This window comes from the organism of the source record quoted next, unplaced genomic scaffold (genome assembly GCF_019419815.1).
Source record: "Pyrus x bretschneideri cultivar Hongxiangsu unplaced genomic scaffold, Pyrus_bretschneideri_v1 Contig7, whole genome shotgun sequence".
Taxonomy (NCBI): domain Eukaryota; kingdom Viridiplantae; phylum Streptophyta; class Magnoliopsida; order Rosales; family Rosaceae; genus Pyrus; species Pyrus x bretschneideri.
In genome coordinates this window covers 6,933,847-6,953,742 of record NW_025999809.1, presented here as the reverse complement: position 1 = coordinate 6,953,742, position 19,896 = coordinate 6,933,847, and the positions used below count along the sequence as shown (strand labels likewise).

The window sequence follows — 19,896 nt, the reverse complement described above, 5'->3', positions numbered from 1 at the left end:
GAGGACCTACAACTAGCTATATGTGTAATTACATAACACAGCTTTTGGCAATAATACAAGAACTATTAAAAGTGCTACTCTATTAGAGTTGTTACGTGACATATACGATGATAATATAAGAGAATTGTTACTCACATTCGATATATATGCTAAACCTAAAAACCTCATATACAATACTATATTATTAAAAAATAAACAAAATTCAAAACAAATTAAAACACCACCCCTTGAAACCCTGTCAAATCAATTAATTTTGTAAATTACGTAAATATTATGTTAACAGACTATCAATTAACGCTAGTTGCACTCAATCTCAATTCTCCTAAGCAATGAATGTGAATCAAAGTGTTCGTGATGATTGACTTGTGTGAGAGGTAACGAGGAATTATATGGTGACTGGTCAGCGTGGGTTTCCTTGACCAATCAAGATCGACCCTCTTCGTGAACCACATGTAGCTACTAAAATATTCATAAAACACGCACTTGCCATTAACTAATATAATGCTAATCCTAGTTGCTATTACCAATCATTTTTTTTTCTAGTAATACTATTTTTACTATATTTTTGTATCATATTTATATACTAAGTATTTGATGTTGACAGTTACATCATTTAAATTAATCAGAATTTAATTTAAATTAAAAATCATTTAATAAACCAATAATTAAAAAAAAGTTGGAATTAAATGATGATTGTGACATACGATGAATCTTCTCATTCCTTCCACGTTCAACTTCTTCACCCGTTTTTTTTACCAAAAAAAACTTCTTCACCCGTTCCTTCTTCCACTCCAGTTCTTTCATGCCATTTTTTCAGGTCAAACAAATCCACCACAATATAAACTAAAAGGGGATTGATACTTTTACGTTGTTGAGTGTTGGTAGACTGGTTGATGGGTATCTTGCGGAAATTGCACATGACCCAAATCTTAACCTCAGTAGTTTTGTAGAGTTGTCACAATCAATTCCCAAGTCAGCAAGGCCAATTCACGATGGGTTGTACAAAGCCATCGACATCTACGTGAAGGTATGCGTCTAAGCCATGTACGCTAGGTTTATTTATTCTTTTGATTTTACTCCGTCATGCTTTTTGCTTCTCACTAGAGTTGCCTTGTCATGTTTCTGAGATTTGAGCGATGATTAGTTCCCGTGTCTCCAGGAGCACCCTAGTTTAGCAAAGGCTGAAGGGAAAAGAATATGCGGATTGATGGATGTCAAGAAACTTACAGTGGAGGCATCCATAGATGCGTACCAATAATCCAAATTACAGAGCGCATGAACCTTACCGTATCAGATTTAATTTAGATTGTGATGGATTTAACTGACCTAAAAAAATAAAGTGAAAGAACTAGCATGGAAGAAGAAATGGGGGGAGAAGTTGAACAGGGAAGGAAGGAGAAGACTCCTCGGATGCCAAAATCACCATTTAATTCCAGTTTTTTTTTTTTTAATTATTGGTTTATTAAATGATTTTTAATTTAAATGATGTGGTTGTCCATATCAGATGCCACATAAGGTGGTATAAAAACATGTAAGAATAACATTACTGTTTTCTTTTAACTTCTACAAAAAAAAAAAAAATATCATTTTCTCTTAACTTAACAGTTACAATAATGCTATTATTACCATATTTTTGTATCACAATTGTATACCACATTAGATGGCATATGACGTGGATATCCACATCATCTAAATTAATTAGCATTTATTTTCAAAATGTTAATCAATAATTAATAATAAACAATTGTTAATTAAATGATGATTGTAGTATACGAGAAGTCTCCTTCTACCATCTAAGATTATTTAAGTGTTTTAATTAATAAAAAGATTGAAATTAAATGATGTAACTTGTCCAACTCATCTGCCACCTAAGAGCATCTCTAAAGAATATGTCAAAATGTCCAAATCAGCAATAACAGTAACAAAAGACAACATTAATGTTTTCCAATCGAGAAGCCAAATCAGATGTGGGATGACATGGATTGACATCTCTACCCCTTGCTGCCAAATTTAACAGCACCTTCAATTTTTTTAATTAATTATTAAATGCTTTTTATTAATTTTTTTTATTGGTTTAAACCACTATCCTTTTGTTTTTTTTCATTCCTAATATATATGAATTATTATTTTATATTTAAAATTTGACATATCGGTTGAAGATCAAAAGTTTAAAAGATGCCAAAGTGCTAGGTAAGCCTTCAAATTTGACATCTCTTTTGGAGATGGTCTAAGATGTAAAGAAATATGCTATAAAATTATGGTAAGAATAACATTACTCTAACAGTTAACATTGCTCTCTGCGTCATCCACTTTCTTTTGGACCTGGCTTCTCTAGCCTCCCACTTCCCATACATTTCTATCCCTTCATATTTGTATGGTCATGGTTAAGCCACGTCAATATTTTATATTACTATTATTTTTTATCTTATTATTTTTATAAAAAAATTAATATAAAATATTGACGTCGGTTACTGCATAAAATAAGCGTGGATGAGAGTGCAAGGGCAGAGAAGCCAGCTCGCTTTCTTTTACACACAAAACATTGCTCTCTGCGTCATTCACCACCGAGTTGCTCACCACTTCTTTCATCATCGTCTCCAATGGCGGCCATTTCTTTATCCTGTACCGTTCTTCCCTTCACAAAACTCAACTTATCAGCCTACAAATCACACCCTTTCGGAACCTCGAAACTCACCGTTTCAACCTCCACCGTCGCCGTCAAAGTCCTCCACTCAAAAACCACCGACTCCTTACCCTCCATCATCACCGAGCTTGAAAAAGAAAGAGCCCACAGCAAAGAAGAGGACGACCAAAATGAACGAGAGACCAACACTACCACTCACGAAAACGAGCGTTGTTTGTCCGATGTTTGGCGGGAACTCCACGGTCAGGATGACTGGGTCGGGTTACTCGACCCGATGGACCCCCTCCTCCGATCTGAGCTCATCCGCTATGGCGAGATGGCCCAGGCCTGCTACGACGCCTTCGACTTCGATCCCTTCTCCAAGTACTGTGGCAGCTGCCGCTTCACGCGCCACGCCTTCTTCGAGTCCCTGGGCATGGCCCAGAACGGCTACCACGTGTCGCGCTACCTCTTCGCCACGTCCAATATCAACCTCCCAAACTTCTTCAAGAAGTCCCGCTGGCCCAAGGTATGGAGCAAAAATGCCAACTGGATTGGATATGTCGCCGTTTCGGACGACGATACGTCGGCGCGTTTGGGCCGCCGAGACATCAGTATTGCGTGGCGCGGCACCGTCACCCGCCTCGAGTGGATCGTCGACTTAATGGACTTTCTAAAGCCGGTTTCCGCGAATCGAATCCCGTGCCCGGATCAGACTGTGAAAGTCGAATCCGGTTTTCTGGATCTCTACACCGATAAAGACGTGACGTGCCGATTTTGCCATTACTCGGCGAGGGAGCAGATTTTGACGGAGATTAAACGGTTGGTGGAAAAATACTCGGACGAGGAATTGAGCATCACGATTACTGGGCACAGCCTCGGGAGCGCGTTGGCAATCTTGAGCGCGTACGACATAACTGAAACGGGTTTGAACGTGATGTCGGACGGGCGGGTCGTGCCCGTATCTGTATTGTCGTTTTCGGGTCCTCGGGTCGGGAACGTAAGGTTTAAGGAGCGGCTCGAGTCGTTGGGTGTTAAAGTGTTGAGAGTGGTGAACGTTCACGATGTGGTCCCCAAGTCGCCCGGGCTGTTCTTTAACGAACACGTGGCGCCGAGGGTCATGAAGTTGGCGGAGGGTCTGCCGTGGAGCTATTCGCATGTCGGAGTGGAACTTAAGCTGGATCACAAAAACTCGCCCTTTTTGAAGCCGACGAATGACCCTGGTTGCGCCCATAATTTGGAGGCTCACTTGCATTTGCTGGATGGGTTAGTAAAACTTAATTAACAATATCATCAGTAAATATCAACATATTATTTCTCGGACGACATATTACTGTGGTAAATAATATGTGCTCCATATATCTATATAATTATACTTGTAAGTAAATATTTTATCAACTAATTTAAATATTATATGGTTTGAGCAGGAAAGAATGATTTCCAGCTAACACACATTATATATGCATGTTTAGTGAATGCCATAAATAGCAATTAATTAACAAGTCCTTGAAAAATAAAATAATAAACTGTTGCTAATTTGATTACGTGATATTTCATGCAGGTACCATGGAAAAGGCCACAGATTTGTGCTAGCCAGTGGAAGAGACCCTGCACTGGTGAACAAAGCCTCGGATTTTTTGAAAGACCATTACTTGGTTCCACCTTACTGGAGGCAAGATCATAACAAGGGCATGGTGAGGTGCAAGGACGGCCGGTGGATCCAGGCCGAACGGCCGAAACTCGACGATCATCACCCCGAAGACATACACCACCATCTCAAGCAACTAGGCCTTGCTTCTGATCACTAAGTAGCATTCCAATCTTCTTCAACTGTATATATAGCAGGGTTTATGTGAAGGATTGTTAATGTTGATGATTGCGAAAAATGTAATAAAACGAAGAGTGCTGTGTGACAATGCACGAAATTTCAATGTACATACCGTTTCATCATCTAGCTCTAAACAAAAAAACAACCACATCTAGTGATCCAGTGGTAAGAGCGCAGACTGCGTCTTTCTAATAAACAAAAAAATGTGGGAGGTCAAAAAAATGTGAGATGTCCTGGGTTCGATGCTCTGAGCTCTGTGTGACTGTGTGCACGAGTAAGGTGAAATTTCTCATAGTTTATCCAAAACCAATAGGGATGGATAACCGTGACTTACCACCAGTTGTCCCTTTTTCTTAAAAAGAGGTGTTATCGACACTACATGAAAAGTGAGTATTAGGGCGTTATATTAGATGTGGAAATAAAAGTGCGGATGTTTCTACCTATAACAATGTGTGGCAACAAAAACAATAGGGAGTGATATTTGACATTTTTCGCTTTTAATAACAATAGTAATGGTTATTTTAGAGGTGAATCTACTTTTCGCTACTCATTTTTATTAGAGGCACTTTTTCAATGTATTTGCCCTTATTAGTGATTTTTAGAGGCTAGTATTTCTGCCAATATTAATTTGATTCATGTAGTGCCAATTTACATTATATCGATATCATCGCAATATTTTGTCCCTATAATAATAGTACTATCTGATAACATTGTTACGGAATAGTAATATAGCTTTTCCCTTTTTTCTGTTGTACATAATATTTCAACTAGCTTAAGAAGTAAAAAACTACGCAACGGAACTGAGAGTCGTGTAGAGCAATTATTCATGCATCCTTGATTTTGTTTAGATTCCTCTATTCTCTAACTCTAGGGCTGGAAAAAAATACTGAAAATCCCAAGCCATACCGAAACCGAACAAAAAATCCCGAAAATTTTGATACCAAAACCGAACCAATTCCGGATTTTTTGGTATAGGATTTGATCTCACACTTTGAATAATTCAGTATTCCCAAACCGAACTTTACTAATATAACATACATACATATATATATATATATATATATGTGTGTGTGTGTGTGTGTGTGGTGTTGGAATTTGTAATGATTATTATTATATAATTACAATCACTAAAGTGTGGTGTGGTGTTGACAAAAGTAGGATGGATGGGTCATGGGTGCTTGTTTCTCTAGATAGAACTCAGAGGTAGATTGTCTGCCCTTCTGTTTGGGTGCCATTTCCATGCCCTCCTATTTTGTGCGGTCACGGTTAAGCTACGTCAATATTTTATATTAATTTTTTTTTATAAAGAATATAAGACAAAAACAATAAGAATATAAAATGTTGATGTGGCTTAACCGTGGCCACACAAATAAAAGGGGATGAAAAGGACACCCAAATAGGAAGGCAGACAATCTGCCACCATAGAACTCTCTCTCTCATTTTCTGTCTCATCAGTCATCTTTCTCGTATTGTCTCTTTCTCTCTCTCTACAACCCATAAACCACGTAACCCTTTAGAGCACTTCCACCGGAAGCAAAAGAGGTCGGCACCCAGTGGGAAAAACAAGCTGAGACTCAGCCAATCCACTCTAGCTTGTGGAATAGACTGGCACCCAGCCCAAGCCAGTCCACAGGTCGGCCTAAAATCGACAGAGGAAGGAGACGGCTTATCTGACGCCTTGCTAACGTCATGACTACAGTCTCTCTCATCTGGAACCCCATCCGACTCCTGGAACCCATCCCGATCCCTGGAACCCCATCAACCCCCTTCCCCTGATAAATCCATATATTCAATACCATGTCCCCCCTTCCAAATCGTGATCTTCCTGCAACTCGGATCGTCATCGATCAGTTGATTAACTCGGATCTTCTTACAACTGGAATTTTTTTTCTGTTTTGTATATTTTCGATGAATTTTTGAATATGTAGGTGTTGATTTTTGGGGGTTTACGGTGTGCGCATGTCCAGGATGGTGGGTGTCCATGTTCAAAATAGGATAGATTCGACGACGTGGTGTACAGAGAGGAGAAAAAAAGGAAGAAGAAGAAGAAGAAGAAGAAGATGGTGAAGAATAAGACGGAAGTAGGGGAGTCAGAGAAAAGAAGTCAAAAATTACAAAACCACATTATTATTTTATAATAAAAATTAATAATATTTTAATAAAATTGACTAGGCTATTTTTTGTTAGGTGTGGAGATGCTTTGGCCTATTACTGTTCACTGGAGTCTATTACTGTTTATCCAAAACCGAAAGGGATGGATAATCGTGGCTTACTACCAGTTGTCCCCTTTTTTTAAAAAAAGGGATTATCGACACTACATGAAAAGTGAGTATTAGGGCGTTATATTAGATGTGGAAATAAAAGTGCAGATGTTTCTACCTATAACAATGTGTGGCAACAAAAACAATAGGGAGTGATATTTGACATTTTTCGCTTTTAATAACAATAGTAATGGTTCTTTTAGAGGTGAATCTACTTTTCGCTACTCATTTTTATTAGAGGCACTTTTTCAATGTATTTGCCCCTATTAGTGATTTTTAGAGGCAAGTATTTCTGCCAATGTTAATTTGATTCATGTAGTGCCAATTTACATTATATCGATATCATCGTAATATTTTGTCCGTATAATAATAGTACTATTTGATAACATTGTTACGGAATAGTAATATAGCTTTTCCCTTTTTTCTGTTGTACATAATATTTCAACTAGCTTAAGAAGTAAAAAACTACGCAACGGAACTGAGAGTCGTGTAGAGCAATTATTCATGCATCCTTGATTTTGTTTAGATTCCTCTATTCTCTAACTCTAGAGCTGGAAAAAAATACCGAAAATCCCAAGCCATACCGAAACTGAACAAAAAATCCCAAAAATTTTGATACCAAAACCGAACCAATTCCGGATTTTTGGTATAGGATTTGATCTCACACTTTGAATAATTCGGTATTCCTAAACCGAACTTTACTAATATAACATACATACATATATATGTGTGTGTGTGTGTGTCAGTGTGTGGTGTTGGAATTTGTAATGATTATTATTATATAATTACAATCACTAAAGTGTGGTGTGGTGCTGACAAAAGTAGGATGGATGGGTCATGGGTGCTTGTTTTCTAGATAGAACTCGGAGGCAGATTGTATGCCCTTCTGTTTGGGTGTCATTCTCATCCCTTCCTATTTTGTGCGATCATGATTAAGTTACGTCAACATTTTATATTGATTTTTTTTTATAAAGATAATAAGACAAAAAATAATAAGAATATAAAATGTTGATGTGGCTTAACCATGGCCGCACAAATAAAATGGGGTGAAAAGGACACCCAAACAGAAGGGCAGACAATCTGCCACCATAGAACTCTCTCTCTCATTTTCTGTCTCATCAGTCATCTCTCTTGTACTGTCTCTTTCTCTCTGTCTACAACCCATAAACCACCTAACCCTTTATCTTTCACTTTTTTTCCCATCTCTTCTCTCTTGTATTGTCTCTCTATCTCGCAACCCATAAACCACCCAACAATCTCACTTCGACGAATTGTCTCCACTCTGGCCACCACCACATCTCACGGCTTCATCCCCGCCTCCGATTCTCTCCAATGATTCTCTATGTGTTTGGGATTTCAAATTAAGGTTAGAGTTTTGAATTGGGGGCTTGGGTCAGGAGAAAGACGCATATCTCTCTCTACTATAAATCTTCACTGATTCACTATCACTATGTCTCTAATTTCAATATGGATTTTTATGCAGGTTCGAATGATTTCAATTTCAGTCTAGATGATTTGGATTCTGATGCTGGTTTGGTTTCGAGAAATTCCGAAATACCTAAAATGTTTTGGGAATCCTAAAATTTCGGTTCAAGATCGGTCATGAGATTTTCGTCCCAAAAATTTTCGGTTTGGGATTTGATATGCCACTTTTGGTTCGGTATCCCATACTGAACCATCTCTATCCAACTCCATTACTACTTTTGTAAAAAGAAAAAAGAATTATGCTATCAAGGACTTAGGATAAAAGATCAATAAATAAATAGCATTTTAGCCAAAATAGTCATTGAGAGTGGCATAACTCTGTACTTTGAATTTGTCTACCATCAATATCATTTTAGTTATTCAATGAAAAATCTCTATAAAATAAGGATAAAATAACTAAAATACCTTTAATTTAACAAACAATGATTTAACAATAATTGAGGGTATTTTTTTTTCTTATTTAAAATAGATTTTTCATGAAATGACCAAAATTATTGATTGTGGATAAACTCAGAGACCAGTACTATCGATTTAAAATCTCAAAGATCAAAATAATTGATTGTGGATAAACTCAAGGATCAGTGCTATCGATTTAAAATCTCAGAGATCAAAATGAAGAGTTATGCCAATTTCAAGAATCAATTTGGCTAAAAATTCTAAATAAATTTACTTATTATGATACAAGTGAATTGGTAATACTATGTGACAATTTAACGATCATATCTAAAAAAAAAACTTTTTGGGTTGGTTAGGTCTACAGTTGAGGCTACAAGTTGAAAAAGCCCAAATCCGTTTTGACGGAAGGAAAAGCCCAAATTTCTATTAGCTGAAACCTACACTATTTAATTTTTATTTTTTTTCCTCTTTTTCAAATTCAAGCGCACTGTGAAACGACTTCGTTTGGTTTATAACCCTTGCCTCCAACTCCAAACACAACGCCTAAACGCCCCCCTTTTCTCCCTCGTTTCACTCGAAAGCTTAGCTCTGTTCTCTGTATCCGCCGTTCTCTGCCGTTCGCGCCGGGGGAGCTCGCCGTCGTTCAAGAAACCTCATCATCGTGGTAATTTGTTTTTCCTCTTGGCTGTTTATGTTCTTTTCATGGCTGAAATTCCTTTTTCTTTTTTTTTTTTTTTTGCTATTTTTCATTTTATTTTATTTTTTGGTTTTGTTTGATTTCTTAAACGTTTTTGTATTTCCTTTTGCAATTTGTACATTTGAATGTTTATATGCATATATTTTCTGAATTTTATTTATTTTTTCCCGCTTATTTGCTTACAACTTCAGGAATTTACTGTTTTATGTTAAAAAATAATTTTGGGGAAAGGGTTTTGTAATCCTTCACCCGAAGTTCTGTTCGAACTCCGCTCCTTATAATCGTAGTTTCAGAACTACTTGTAGTTGCCAAAGACGAGATTTTGAATAGTTTGGTCATGTAAAGGAAGAATTATTATTAACTCAGTGATGTTTTGGAAGCTGTTTTGGTTGCTACTATTATATAATGTGACCGGAATTTTGCTGATTGTGCAGAAGCAGAGACGCATTGTTGTTGTGAAAGATGAGTTTAATATCGCAGAATGTTCCGTCGGCTTTTAAAGCCAACAAGACTAAAAGGGATGATGGTGTTACTGACCAGCTGCCTTCGCTTCCGCAAGGAAACGAAGACAATGGGGATGAAGATGTGACTGATTTGGAAATTGTGAGGACGAAGAAAAGAAAGAAAGCCCGTAAGCAAGATGATGAGAAAGTGGCAGTGGAGCAAAAAGAAAAGGAGCAGCTGGAGGACTCATTGTTTGGAGCCATTAATTCCCCAGTTGAGTTTGGAAAGGGGGATGAGGAAGAAGTTGGAGATGGAGTGGATTTGTTCTTTGTGGACCGTTCTGCCAGTGGTGTGCTTTCAGTTGATGAAGAGGATGGAGAGTTATTGGAAGAGGAAACTCAGGAAAGGAAACCTGTGTGGGTGGATGAGGAAGAGGAGAAGGCCAAAATAAATATTGCTAAAGTTAATAGGTTAAGGAAGCTGAGGAAGGAGGAGGAGGAGAGTTTGATTTCGGGTTCAGATTACGTGTTGAGATTGAGGGCTCAGCATGCTAAGCTGAACCCAGGCACAGAATGGGCTCAACTTGATCGACACTTGCGGGAGAGTAGTTATTCTGATGATGAATCGTCGGATGAAGAGAATCGGGTAGGAGTGGCCCGTGGCTACAAGGGTGTAGAATCTGTTGATGATCTCCTTCGAACGAATGAGGATCTTGTTGTGAAGAGCATTTCAAAGTTGTTGCCTGGACTTCTTGAATATTCAGCACTTCTAAATGCAAATGCAGAGGAACCTTCTAATGGTCTGATAAACTCAGTGCAGTTCCATAGAAACGGGCAGTTGCTTCTTGCTGCTGGGTTAGACCGAAGGCTTAGGTTTTTTCAAATTGATGGCAAGCGGAATACTAAAATAGAAAGCATCTTCCTTGATGATTGTCCCATTCGAAAGGCGTCTTTTTTGCCTGATGGGTCTCAGGTTATTATAGCTGGAAGGAGGAACTTCTTTTACAGCTTTGACTTAGTGAAGGCGAAAGTAGATAAAATTGGACCCCTGGTTGGTAGAGAGGAGAAAAGCTTGGAATTTTTTGAAGTTTCCCCTGATTCTAGTACAATTGCTTTTGTGGGCAATGAAGGCTATATCCTGTTGGTTTCCTCTAAAACGAAGGAATTGATCCGAACACTAAAGATGAATGGAACTGTTCGTTCTTTAGCTTTTACCAATGATGGGAAGCAACTGTTGAGCTCCGGCGGAGATGGACAGGTTTACCACTGGGATCTGAGAACTGGGGCTTGCATCCATAAGGCTGTTGATGAAGGTTGCATAAATGGAACATCTCTTTGTACATCTCCAACTGGAACACTGTTTGCTGCTGGTTCAGACAGCGGCATTGTCAACATTTACAATAGAGAGGATTTTTTGGGGGGCAAGAGAAAACCCATCAAGACCATCGAGAATCTTACAACGAAAGTAGACTTTCTCAAGTTCAATGGTGATGCTCAAATACTGGCCATTTGTTCGAGCATGAAGAAGGATAGCTTGAAATTGATACATGTTCCATCATTTACTGTTTTCTCCAACTGGCCTCCACCGAGAAGGTCCATACATTATCCCCGCTGTTTGGATTTCAGTCCCGGTGGAGGTTTCATGGCTGTAGGAAATGCTGCTGGAAAAGTGTTGTTGTACAAGTTGCATCACTACCATCACGCATAGAACGAATGCTAAGGAGATGGTCACCGTGATCTTGTTTCCTTCATTTCAGAAGAATCATTTGCCTGTTCAACGACAATCTGATTGTGCTATCCGTTGTGGCAATTAGTCTAGAAAGGTAGTCTACAAGTGCTTTCATGGCTTTCTTGATGCAGAAATGTTTCTGCAGTTTTGACCTTTTATATTTGTTCGGCGAATGTGTTTCACCAAACCTTTTAAGTTGAAAATTTTGAGTCATTTATCTGTGTCCATCTTAGTTGTTTTAAACATCTCTGTCAACCAAATAAAGCGCATTTCTTTCGCGATATTGAAGTAGCGATACAACTCAGAAATCTGTGCACGTATATTCTGATTCGAAGTCAAAAACATGCATTTATTCATCGATCTGCAGTAAAAAATATATTGAAGTGGAGCCAGATAACAGCTCATACAGCAATTTGATTCATTTCAATACTTAGCAAAAACCCGCTACCAATTTACAGTAAAAAGATTCCTGATGAAGTGCTTGTGCTCAAGTTCGTCACCGGCCTCAAGAGGAAACATGCGCCATCTGTGCTCTCCGGAAACTCAGCTGCTGTCATGCCGGATACTCCAATATCAGCAACTGTTCCACAAGGATTGTCATGTACAAATTTCAGGAGCCACAACCTGCGCAGTCGTTTAATACACAAATCAGTCATACAAAGCATTGTATCATATACCTATTTTTTCAGATTATCATGATCTAAATCGCCATTAACTCTGCAACTGAACACGCTTTAACCAAGAAGAAAAGAAATCAACGTTATCGACTCCTTTTGAGACAAGTCAAGTATAATTACCCAAAACCTCATCGAGATAATTGTAGTTCATAAATTTCACCTTCTAATTTGGGGAGGTTTCAAGAGAAACTCGGGTCCGACTTCCATACTCCATACCATTAAATGATACAACTTTAAGGCCATTAGATTGAAGTCCTCTAATCAGGTCTTCCAATCTAGACTGTCAACTACCCGTATCATTTATGATACGGAGTATGGAAGAAAGACCGAGAAGCTCTTAATCTACAGTAAGTTACAGAGTCTTTGCATCATTACTTTATAACCAAATCACTGAGCCTGGTCATATAAAATCAACAACTCAACACTTTAGAAGTTAGAACTAAATCCATAATATTCTACATTCATAAGAAGAATTTATCTTACTGCTAACTCTCACCTTTGGAATCAGCTATCTCGTGCAGCAGATTGATCAACCCTGATCAAACACCTTTGGCAGCTTTAAAATTGGAGTCTATCTTCTCCTGGAATGTGAAAAAATGATAATTAATCTACAGACTACTCGGTTTACAAGTTCAGAGTAATAAATATTGAAAAGTTTCTGCACTTCTTGGGCCGTAAAAGAGGTGGGGAGTCTCTAACCAACTTAGGTCACAAGGCTCGTTATACATGATGGAATTTTAAAGGACCAGATTTATCATAAAATGGAAATAAAGGCAATTCCTTAAATGTCCACAACAAACCTGAGATGGAGGGTCTTTTCGTATCTTCCGAGTGGGAGTCCTCATTGTCACAAACTCTTCTGCGGCTGTCGGGTGAATACCAATTGTGGAATCTAAGTCTGCCTTCGTCAGGCCGGCTTTCACAGCAACTGCAAATCCCTGTAATTTAACACATTTACTGCCACCTAAGCTCCAGAAACTAAATTCTGATTTTAAAAAGAAAACAAATAAAAGTTGCTCCTTTGTGGGCGAGCCTTGGCGCAACATAAAGGTTGCTTCTTTGTGACTGTAGGTCACGAGTTGTGCCTTGTTGGCTTGGGGTCGCCTTTTTTACTGCCACCTAAGCTCCATAGACTAAAATTCTGATTTAAAAAAAAAAATGTTTAAGTAAAATGCATTAACCTGCACAATTTCGGGTGAATCTTCTCCACACATGTGTAACCCCAGAACCTTGTTTGTCTTTGCACAGACTATGAGTTTCATGAAGGTTCTATCCGGTAGTCCTGAAAGAGTAGCCTTTAAGGGCCTGAAGTTTGATGTATAGATGTCAACATCACCATACTGTTCTACAGCCTGCAAGAGTAACAGCAGTTTAAGACAAGAAGCCAATTTACCAAAATTGCAGATATACAAATACAAGTTCTGCACCTGTTCTTCGGAAAGACCAACTTGACCAATTGGTGGCTGGGAAAACACAGCAGAAGGAACAGCTCTACTCAAGGCAAAAAAATATCATTAGAATATACGCAATTCACACATTTTTACCCTACTTGCATAGATTTTATGGAGGACTTCCAAAGTTATAAATTAGCATAATAATAATCCAACTCTTATCAACTGACTAGCAAGGTAGCATGGATACCTGTAATCAGGCATTGTTGGCTCATTCAGAAACAGTGTTTTTGCTATTGCCCCTCCCTCCATCAAAGCAACGGGAGTCAGATTTACTCTGTCCGTAACATCTCCAACAGCCCAAATTGAAGGAACTGCTGTACGGGAGAATTTATCAACCTGAGAACCAAAACCAACTCAAAAACATTCAGAACACAACTCTATATCTATCTATCGCCCAGCTTTTGGTCGCTTTTACCATGAAAGTATCTAACAAAGAAAGCAGGAAACAAAGAAAAACTTGAACATATCCAGGAACACTACCTCTATTGCTCCATTCTTGGACAGTTTTACACCTACGGCCTCCAATCCCAAATCCTGCATTGCAGCACAAGTTCGAATTATTAACCCATAAACAATACATCTTAATCATTGAACTGTCAGTATTATACTTGCAAAGTGCCACATCAAGGCATGAAGTCCCAATCAAATATTTCTAGACAACCGTCTTTCATTTGGTGGATTGTCACACCTGTGCCTTGATGGTGATAATCTTTGACTTGTGCCAATGGCCATGAAAACCAGGGAGAAGCTAACCACAAAATAGAAATATCCAAGTTCAAACCTTTGTATTAGGTCTACGTCCTGTTGCAAACATAATGTGTGAGAAACCTTCAATTGTTCCTTTGTTAGTCTTCAGGGACAATGAACCATCAGCTGCCTTTACGATAGCCTGAGGGGACTCCTCTGCATGGAACTCGATTCCTCGTAGAGCCATCTGCTCTTGAACAAAATCTCTAACCTGCATGAATATGAAAACACATATTACACCTCTGAAAAGAGACTTGTAGCATGAAAATGTGTTAACCAAACTAACACTAGCAATATGCATGGTTCCTCACCTCTTCGTCAAAACCCCTTAAAACTTTCTTCTGCCTTATAAATACATGAACGTCACTCGTCAAACCATTGAAGATGCCAGCAAACTCTACAGCGATGTAACCACCACCAACTATTGCTATTTTCTCAGGCTTAGTAGGCAAATCAAGGGCAGCATCAGAATCTATTGCATATTCACTTCCGGGAATTTCAGGAATGAAGGGTCGCCCCCCAACTGAAACTAGTATATGTCGCGCAGAATACAGCTTCCCTTCTACATCAACCGTGTGTGGGTCCACTATCTGTGGTATTGGTGACAAAAATACAACATTAAGAACAACATTCCAAGTATATGTATATATATAGCTTTGCATACTTAATAGATAAAGAGTTTTTCCACTGCCACACCTTTCCGCGGCCTTCGATCAAAGTGACATTTGCATTGCTAAGAACATTCTTGTAAATTCCGGTGAGCCGCTTTAACTCAGCATTCTTGTTAGCTATCAATGTGCTCCAATCATGCTTTGGCTCAGTCTCATATCTCCATCCAAACCCATTACTCTCTTCAAACTCATGAGCAAATTTCGAAGCGTAAACTAATAGTTTTTTCGGTACACATCCACGAAGCACACACCTTGGTTAAGCAAAACACAAAAACCTCAGCAAAAAGACAACAAGAGAACCCAGAATTCAAAACTGTTGGAAAAGCTGAATAATTCAATTCCCAAACACCTAATTGGGCTATAAAAGTTAAAGACGTACGTGCCGCCGACGCCTCCGGCGGTATCGGAAGAGATCGTGGAGAAGGGGAGTTCGCAGACGGCGACTGAAGCTCCGAAATTGGCGGCAAAGCGGGAGGCGCGGACGCCGCCACTGCCTGCACCAATAGTGAAGAGGTCGAAGTCGTAGTGGCGAGTGGAGTCGGCGCCGTTTCCGGAATCGACGGCGCGTACGGAGAAACGACGGCGGGAGTGGAGGTGGTGGTGGGGGTGAGAGGTAGAGGTGCGGCGGAGGTGGGAGAGAGAGGATAGGGTTTTGGGAAGAGAGAGCGGGGAAGGGAGCTTTCTGGAGAAGAGGTTGTGGAGGGCTGGGGAGGAGGACATGGTGGTGGTGAGCTTTGGGCTGGAGAGAGAGGTGGCCATGATGATGACGTCAGCGCCTCAAGCTTTTGGTTTGGCTATCTTAGCCTAACTCGGTCGATACACAGATAAATTCAGTTTTAGCAATGAAATTGCTTTGCCTTTTTCTTTTTTGATCTTTGAAAAATATAACATCTATAGAGCGGAGAACGAGCGCAACTTCAATCATATAGCTAAGTTGGAATAAGACTAGATTGGTTATTTGACGTTGATTTTAATTTTCGGTAGATAGTTTTTAACTGCGTCTTATGGTACTTCGTACGCTTATGATAATGACATCAATGTGTCGAATGATATGTGCATAGGTACTTAAGGAGGTGAGATATTCTCGGGTAGTGGTCACCTGCGTGGCAAACACGATTTCAAAGTGAAACCTATTTGAGCCCTCAGATAGATTAAAGTAAAAAGAGATGGATGTTCAAGTCGTGGTTTTAGGCTTCAAAGTTCGTGAGTCAAAGTCGTACGACTTCTGCGTAAATAAAAATGGATAAGCCCGATAGGAAGCCTTATTTTTTAAGGAAAACTAATGAAAAGGATTTGAAAACTTTGAGTTTTAACGATAAGGACAAAATAAAGGGTAAAATGAATAGTACCATGGTTGATTTTTTTAGTGTAAAAATATGGTTTTTCGTTAAAATAAACAGTACCATGAACTTTTCGTTAAAGTTTTCTATTTTTCATTTATGGCCGAAACAATTTAAATTCCACTAAAAGTTACGACTAGTAGCTAACAACTCATGTGTCCGAATCAAAGATGACTTGATTATCTAGTATGCATATACTACAATTTTTTTGGGTTTTTCGATTTTGCATTTGCTAAAGTTCCCCCACCCGAACTCGTGTCCTGTTCGCTCTCTTGCATCGCACGGCTTCTTTCAATCGCCGGCGGTCCCGCTGTTGCTTTGCAGAATTATTAACCTTTCTTGGAAGGATACTGAACGTTGCTTTAGCGTTTTAATAAACTAACTGTCCATCCAAATTGGAGACACGGTAGATGCCCGATTTAGGATCTATGCACTCATGAAGACTGTTTGATCATGTTATTGGAGAAATATTTCATTGTGACGGGAATACGGATGGTATATTACGTGTTTTTATGTAAGTGGTGAGAAATTTTATTTTTTAAGTTATTAACTTTTTAACACACATATCCCACTGTTTATTTAGTAACACGTGATGTACCACCTCGTGTGCTGGTCGCATTGAAAAATCTCTCATGTTATTGAGAGTGCCTTCCACTGTCCTAGGATCTAAAGTCACAATTTTCAACCTCTCTCTAGCCATAAGTTTGGCTTATAGATTAGCAGCAGGTTTCGAACCCGAGACCTCTCAATTTTTAGTTTTAAAGAAGCCCCATAATTCGTTATTTACCACTAAACCACCTGTTCGTGATTTATTAGAATAATACTTGGGTATTAACAACTTATTTGGTGGCTCAATAATTATGCAACACCTTACTTTAAAACTCACACCTAAATCATTGCTATCTTGATAACCAAACGCCTATGTTCTTCTTCCCTTCCCTATGTCACCGGCTCTGTCAATCCCGCTCTCATTCCTCCAACCTCTCTCCTCCGTCATCGTTCTTCCTCTGCAAATCCGACCAAACTATCACCCTTCATTTGAAAATTCATTCAACCAAACCAGTGCACTGACCAAAAACAATTTTTACGGGTGCCATGAATTTGATTACTTAACTATCAAACCGTATATTTTCACAAGATATAGTTAATCATCGGTTGGAAAGTGGATGTAGGACGGTGGCTGCTGGCGGTGGTGGTGGTGGGTGAGGACGGTTGCCGAAGGTACAAAAGACATTGAAGATGGCGACTCCCGTTCCATATGGGTCCGATTTTGTTCATCTTGGAAAGAATTCAATTTTTTTTTATTTACAATTATGGTGATTGGTGTAGGCGAAGGAAGATGAAGGAAAATGGTAAAAAAGTTGCAGGGAGGAAGCAAGGAGGTGTTTAGTTGTGTTTGGAATTCTTAGAATACCAGGTGTCTTCAGTTTAGTGGGCCACATAAGCAAGTCAGCATATTGGACTCATTAGGAGATAAAATCTTGTGCATCCAAAATAAATGTGACCTTTCTCTGCTCTAAATAATGACTGATATATATTTATAAACTTAATTATTTTTAACTTTATTGTCATAAATAAATAGGTGTGGACTCTCTGTGACAACCCGTCCCTAGTTTTACGATTTTATAAATTTTAAAAGAATGAATTTATGCCCAATGCCCTAGAGGTGAAGGTTTTGACTTTCTTTGACCAACGTGTAGAGAAACGTTTGACTTATTCACTTAGCGCATTTGTTTAGTACTCGTTGGTACGAACGCATAAGTGAAAGCCGTTTGCGAGTTCGAATTATATTGGTATAGTTATAGATGTTTGAAGTTGTAAAACTATAGATTGTGGGAATTATTTAATTTCCACATGTGGGTTAAAGGTTAAATTAGTTAAAATAAAGGGGACCAATCAGATTTTTAGAGGGAGGAAAAGGAGAACCAATCAGGAAGGGAGGAGGAAAGAAAAAATAAAAAAATAAAGAAACCTTCCCGTCGGGCAGTGCAACCGCACACCCAAACAGATTGAACTCCGACGATGTTCTCCATTTTTTCCGTTGAACCACTACCATCCAACACTTGCAAAACGCTTAGTGACTTTCCCTTTTCCATTTCCACCCAAGATCGAAGGGTTTAAGGACCAAAATCGTGAAATACCTCATTGGAGCACCGGAGATGCTCGACTGTGATTCCTCCGGTTCGGTGAGTTTCACCACCCACCACCACTCTTAATCAACTCCCCTTGGACCTAGGAATAAGACCCAATCAGTTGTAGGGGCGTTGGAACATCGAGGAAGTCGAATCGAAGAACACCCATCTTGAGGTTTTCAACGGGTTTGAGTAAATTTAGGGCTTTTCTCGGCCAAATTGGACTTGGCCACAGGTATAAAACTTGCTATACTCATTGAGATCTTCATTTCTGTAAATTTTGGTAAATTTTTTAAAATAGTCGAATTTTCCGGCAAGTTGGGGCGGCCGACCGCCACCCGCGACGGCGGCTTGGCTAGTATGCCGACGATGTCCTTTTAAGTTCAATTAGATGTTCTGATGCCATAATTGATATCCATAAGATGTGGTTTGATTGTTGGAACTTAGTTTCATTACGACACATCACTTGACTTTTATAAGAATCGATGATTCGTCCATTCGATCGTCACCAATCTTTAATACATTATAGTACGTAATATTTGAGGACCAATAGAAACTTACGAATCGGGAATCCGATGTACGGATCTTCCCGAATTGGATTTGTAAGTTCATAAAATAAAATGTTGACCGCCACCTGGTTTTGGCAATTGGCTGAGATCCGACCATTGGATCATAATGAAACGTTAGGATGTGGTTCTAGGAACATAATGTGAATATTTGGAAGTAACGGATCGGAAATCCGTGATGCAGATCTTCCGAAGTGAATTACGTAGGGATGTGTTTTATGTAAATTACGTATTCTATTGGTAAGAACTCTGAGACGTGATTTGATAATTGTTCTAGGCGACATTGGTTCTTGATGTCTCGATATGCATGCTAGGTAGTCGTAGCGCGAACCTCAGGTGAGTGGGTCTTTTCCTTTCTATCGTGTATACACACACACACACACACACACGATAGATAATTCCATAAATGTTTATAAATTGATTATTGCTTATGATTACTGTGAATGCTTTGAAGTACTAAGGTGAACTACGAATGACTTGATCCAATTATACCAAGGGTAATGATGATCAGGATTAAATGATGAATAATTCATGGAATTATGTGATATTTGATGAGGAAGATATCTAGAATTAAAAATACCATGGAATCAACTGTTATAAACAAATAAAAAGAATTGAACAAATGATTGATCGGTATTTACCTTGAACTTGAGATACTCAATGAATTGATTGGGAGTTAAACATAAATGCCAGTTAAAATCAGTGGTAATGAAAATATTTTTCGTAATGAAAATAATGAATTTAAATTAATGATGCAGAGATATAATTTGAAAATAATTTTATTTCAAATTGGAAACCAACTTACAATTTCGTCTACTGACGATTGATTGAAAGAAATTATCATTTT

At 38.7% G+C, this 19,896-nt stretch overlaps 3 protein-coding genes across 3 annotated transcripts; 2 read left to right on the top strand and 1 right to left on the bottom strand.

The window, feature by feature from the left end:
- Nucleotides 1-2,483: 2,483 nt before the first annotated feature.
- Nucleotides 2,484-4,558, top strand: LOC103957319 (phospholipase A1-Igamma2, chloroplastic). The gene is made up of 2 exons (XM_009369473.3): nt 2,484-3,889; nt 4,185-4,558. The coding sequence occupies exons 1-2, from the start codon at nt 2,601-2,603 to the stop codon at nt 4,429-4,431; spliced, it is 1,536 nt and encodes a 511-aa protein (XP_009367748.2). The 5' UTR covers nt 2,484-2,600; the 3' UTR covers nt 4,432-4,558.
- Nucleotides 4,559-7,929: 3,371 nt separating this feature from the next.
- On the top strand, nt 7,930-11,675 carry LOC103957318 (U3 small nucleolar RNA-associated protein 18 homolog). Its single transcript, XM_009369472.3, has 3 exons — nt 7,930-8,078; nt 8,196-9,257; nt 9,725-11,675. Exon 3 carries the CDS (start codon nt 9,753-9,755, stop codon nt 11,439-11,441), a length of 1,689 nt encoding a protein of 562 aa, XP_009367747.2. The 5' UTR covers nt 7,930-8,078; nt 8,196-9,257; nt 9,725-9,752; the 3' UTR covers nt 11,442-11,675.
- Nucleotides 11,676-11,787: 112 nt separating this feature from the next.
- On the bottom strand, nt 11,788-15,921 carry LOC103957317 (glutathione reductase, chloroplastic). The gene is made up of 11 exons (XM_009369470.2): nt 15,391-15,921; nt 15,037-15,262; nt 14,652-14,930; nt 14,375-14,551; nt 14,074-14,127; nt 13,781-13,929; nt 13,567-13,630; nt 13,321-13,491; nt 12,940-13,077; nt 12,636-12,720; nt 11,788-12,086 (listed from the first exon to the last, which is right to left on the bottom strand). Exons 1-10 carry the CDS (start codon nt 15,768-15,770, stop codon nt 12,679-12,681), a joined length of 1,680 nt encoding a protein of 559 aa, XP_009367745.2. The 5' UTR covers nt 15,771-15,921; the 3' UTR covers nt 11,788-12,086; nt 12,636-12,678.
- Nucleotides 15,922-19,896: the final 3,975 nt, after the last annotated feature.